Here is a 3,881-nt window from a genome sequence, read left to right as displayed (position 1 = left end):
TCCTCAAAACAAACGAAAAAAAAAAAAATACTTACAGATAATTGAACCTGTTTTTTTCCTTCCTGTTTTCGGGCGGACTGCTGGAAGGCTGCTATTTTTTTTTTTCCTGTTTGGAACTTTTACCAGTCCTGATAGAGCCCTCAAAGCTCCACCAAAACACCGCCTTTAAAACTCCTCTTGTTGCTCGCATCAGATGTAAGCGGCGGATTTCTCAGGCTCTGCCGGTGCAGTTTTCCTCCCGTTAGGGCTCAGCTCACTGCATGTGCAGTCCATGCGCACGTTACTTTGCACCATATCGGACTGATTCGCACTTTTTAGATGTTTTTTAATCGTCTCGTCCGTCCAATCCGACTTGATTTGCAACTATTCGGGACAGCGTTTTGAGTTTGGGGTTTTGGAGGATGGATAAAAGACTCGTTTTATTTTACTTTGGCGGAAAGGTCGCGCTTCACAGGGGTGCACGAAGTTGAATTTTCTTTGGAATTGGGGTTATATAAACGCCGTCACGTGGCGGTGGCATTCGCTTGCTGGAAAGCGGCTCCTACCTCTCGGGGAGGACGGGGGGATCTTCCAGCCTCCCCGGCCCAGAGAGCCCGATATCGGCCCTGGGGATGGGGAGGCCCAGACCCCCCCCGGGACACCCCCACCTCGCGGCCACGCGTGTGCTGAGCGGTTCGGTCCCGCGGCAAGGTGCCCCGTGCGCGCTGCCGGGCGGACTGCGGGAAGGCGGCTGTTTACCTTGTCCAAAAGATGCATTTAATAATACCGCCTCCCCTCTCCCCATCCCCCACCCCAAATCCTATCATCCCTTGCGGGCTGCGATAATAAATAAAAGTCTTTATTTCTCCCTCTCCAAAAGTTAAAGGGCCTTGTCCTCTCCCCGGGCTGCTGGAAGTGAGTTGCGAGCAGCGCTGCTTCGCCCTCCCGCCCTGCCCAGCGCCGGGCTCAGCGCATGTGTATCGTTAATGTATATATATTTGATTGAGCGTCAGCCTTGACTTATGTGCCTCTTATCTCTGCTCTCTCCTCGATGTGTGCCTGCAGTGGGGGATTCGGCGAAGGAAGCTCGTAACATGGCGGACACCGAGGAAGGCTTCGGGCTCCCGAGCACGCCGGCTGACTCGGAGGCCAAGGAGCTGCAGGCTGAGGCCAAGCAGGACCCCCAGCTGGGGACCACCAGCAAGGCCCCCACCTCTCCGCAGGCAGCCTTCACCCAGCAGGTAAGGATCCGGCCGCAGCTCCCCTTCTCTTTCGTCCCCCTCTCTCCTTTTTTTTTTTTTTTTTTTTTTTTTTGCCAATTTTCTGCGTTTTCCCCCCGATCCCAGCTGTAGTTCTACTCCTGAGCTGGGCAGGAATGAGTCATTTTAGGCCTCACGGGAAGGAAAGCTCTCACCTGATGGTCAGGACGGTGGGCTCTTTCCTGCTTTGCTGTTCTTTGCAGCGTGTTTGAGTGCTGGGGGGGGCATGCAGGGAAAAATCGCAGTGAATGTAACAGGGAGGGACCCGTTTGTGCAAGGACAGGCACACACAGCCAGTGCTTGAGCGTAGAAATGCACATGCAGATGCAAGCTCAGACAGCTGTGTATTTGCTATGTGCCTGTGTGGATTGGTTTAAGACACGTATGAGCATATATACACATGAAAACGTACACGTGAACACATTGTGCCTGTGTACCCCGGCTACACACTGCTCTGCCCGCCATTGGGCTCCAGGGCACGCTGTGGGTGTCACGCGTGGGCAGCCCGCAGCCACTTGGGGGTTGGGCACAGCCAGGGTCCCCTCGCACATCCCCATCAACCCTCACCCGACGGACCCCCCCGAGTCGCGGTTACGCACGTGGGCTCACCGGCAGGCCGCAGCAAACTGCTCTCCCCACGCTGCAGAGGAGGGCAGGGCCGGGCCAAGGAGCCGGGCTGCGGCAGCGCTCAGAGCTGGCCCCGGAGATCGGTGCCGGGGTGTAGGGCTTCGCCGGGATCCTTAGGCGGCCCCAGGTAAATCCCTGGAAGGAGATCCCACGGCCGGTTTTCCGTTCTGTTATTGTTAGGGGTGTACGTGTCCTCGGTTTGGGGGTTTTGCCAGGCTGTGGTTCTCCCTCCCGCCCCGCTCAGAGCGATGCCTCCGGACCGGGCTAACAAGGCGAGGACCTAGGGGTGCGAGGATCGCAGCCATTGGGCCCCAGCCTGCAAAAGCGGGTGTAAATCACTCATCAGAAGGATGTGAATCTCCTCCGGCCGCCTCCCGACCGCAGCAGGGGGGATTTCTCCCGGCCGGCCCCGGCCGTCCCGCTCCCACAGCACCGGGGCCCGCAGGATCCGGCGCTGCCCGGGAAGCGTTCCCCGAGCTCCGGCCCCACCGCCCGGCTGCTTCCCTCCCTGGCTTTTCCTCCTCGGGGCTCGGTGCTCATGGCTCTGCCTTTCTCCTTTGCAGGGCATGGAGGGGATCAAAGTGTTTTTGCACGAGCGGGAGCTGTGGCTGAAATTTCACGAGGTGGGGACGGAGATGATCATAACAAAGGCTGGAAGGTAAGAAGCAGCCCCAGTGCAACGGGGGGAGGCGGCCGCACGCCCTTTGTGTCCGTGGGGCCGAATCCTCCTCCTCCGTCGGTGTTTGCGGGGAGAGTTTTGCGCAAATACACACCCTGAGCTTCTCCACGCGTGCTCGTGTGCGTGGGGAGTGCGTGCCCACGGCGGAATGGAGGTGCCCGGCCTCAGCCCCGCTGCTGCCCCGGGGTCTCCGTGACACCCCTGCGAGGATGGATTGAGAAGAAATTGTTTCTTCTGGCTTCTTTCTTAACCAGAACAGTTGGATCGTTAATCCCAATTTCAAGGCCTTTGGAAGCTTTCCAGTCAAGAGCCGAATTGCAGCCACTTGGCCAAAAGCTGACCTTGTTTAGAGCCGTTCGCTGGGCGATCTCGTTAATATTACCATTATTTTTAACTAAAGGAGCAGCTCTGTCCTTCCGCGATTTTGGAACGCCTTTCCCTTTTTTTTTCTTTTTTTTTTTTTTTTTTCTTCCAGACCCTTCTAATTTCTTACGCGCTCATTGAGGCCAATATACGCGGAACACCCACACCATCCCATTTAAAAGTATATGTGGTCTTAAGCTACTGTTTATATACCGATAGCGTAACGGTTTAGATGCATAAATAGATGTGCCCGCAAATAAATAGCATGCGTGTCTAACCGCGTCCAGATACACATTTCTATATGTGTGCTCTCGCCTGCGTGGGTGTGTAGAAAAATATACAGCCTCGCAAATCCAACTTTATTGGGACTGTGCGTAATGGATTCCATGGCCGGCTCAGCAAACCCGATCCACAGATATTTGTGTGTGTACGCGAATGTACTGCAGTGCGTTTGAGGTTATTCAGCTTTATCCTTAATAGTAGCGTCTTTGAGGGCTGCTCAAGGGAGATTCAGCGCAACGATCACCTGCGAGCTCGGGGCTCTTTTCGCTACGGTTTGAAACGAACTAAAGGGAAACCCCTCCCGCAAAGAGAGAATGGCAGCGTTAGAAGGCGAGGGCACAGTAAGCAACGCCAAGTCAGACTTTCATTTTGCTCTGTCATCTGGTATTTGTTGTGGTCTTCCAAAATTTGCCTGGAGAGGGAGGAAAAAAAAAAAAAAATAGAGCCGGCTGCAGACAGCGCTGCGAGTGGGTCTGTCTCACTGCTCGCCTTGCTCTGCTGCTGGAAAGGGCGACCTGTGCGGGAAATGCACGGCTGCAGAGCTGCTGGCAGCGCTGCCCTTCCGCCCCCAGACCCTGCGGGGACGCGGGCTGCGCGCTGCCTCCTCTCGGGGACACGGAAACTTCGCGAAGAGAAGCAGATTTTTTCTTTTTTTTTTTTTTTTTTTTTTTTTTTTTTTTTTTTTTTTTTTT

The 3,881-nt window shown here is 55.1% G+C and overlaps 1 protein-coding gene across 1 annotated transcript in view; it reads left to right on the top strand.

The window, feature by feature from the left end:
• The first annotated feature begins 104 nt into the window (after window positions 1-104).
• The window catches only part of LOC122190646 (T-box transcription factor TBX5-like), an 8,203-nt gene continuing 4,426 nt past the window's right edge, over window positions 105-3,881 (top strand). The window contains exons 1-3 of the mRNA XM_042890715.1: window positions 105-894; window positions 1,045-1,220; window positions 2,429-2,523. Coding sequence (XP_042746649.1) covers window position 894; window positions 1,045-1,220; window positions 2,429-2,523 — 272 coding nt within the window. The 5' untranslated portion in view covers window positions 105-893. The remainder of the gene's footprint in view (window positions 895-1,044; window positions 1,221-2,428; window positions 2,524-3,881) is intronic.

Source organism: Lagopus leucura, unplaced genomic scaffold (genome assembly GCF_019238085.1).
Source record: "Lagopus leucura isolate 7727_CA_CO unplaced genomic scaffold, USGS_WTPT01 36068-0_obj-0_obj, whole genome shotgun sequence".
Taxonomy (NCBI): Eukaryota; Metazoa; Chordata; class Aves; order Galliformes; family Phasianidae; genus Lagopus; species Lagopus leucura.
Note: the sequence above shows the minus strand (reverse complement) of the source record. Positions and strands in the feature narration are given on the sequence as shown.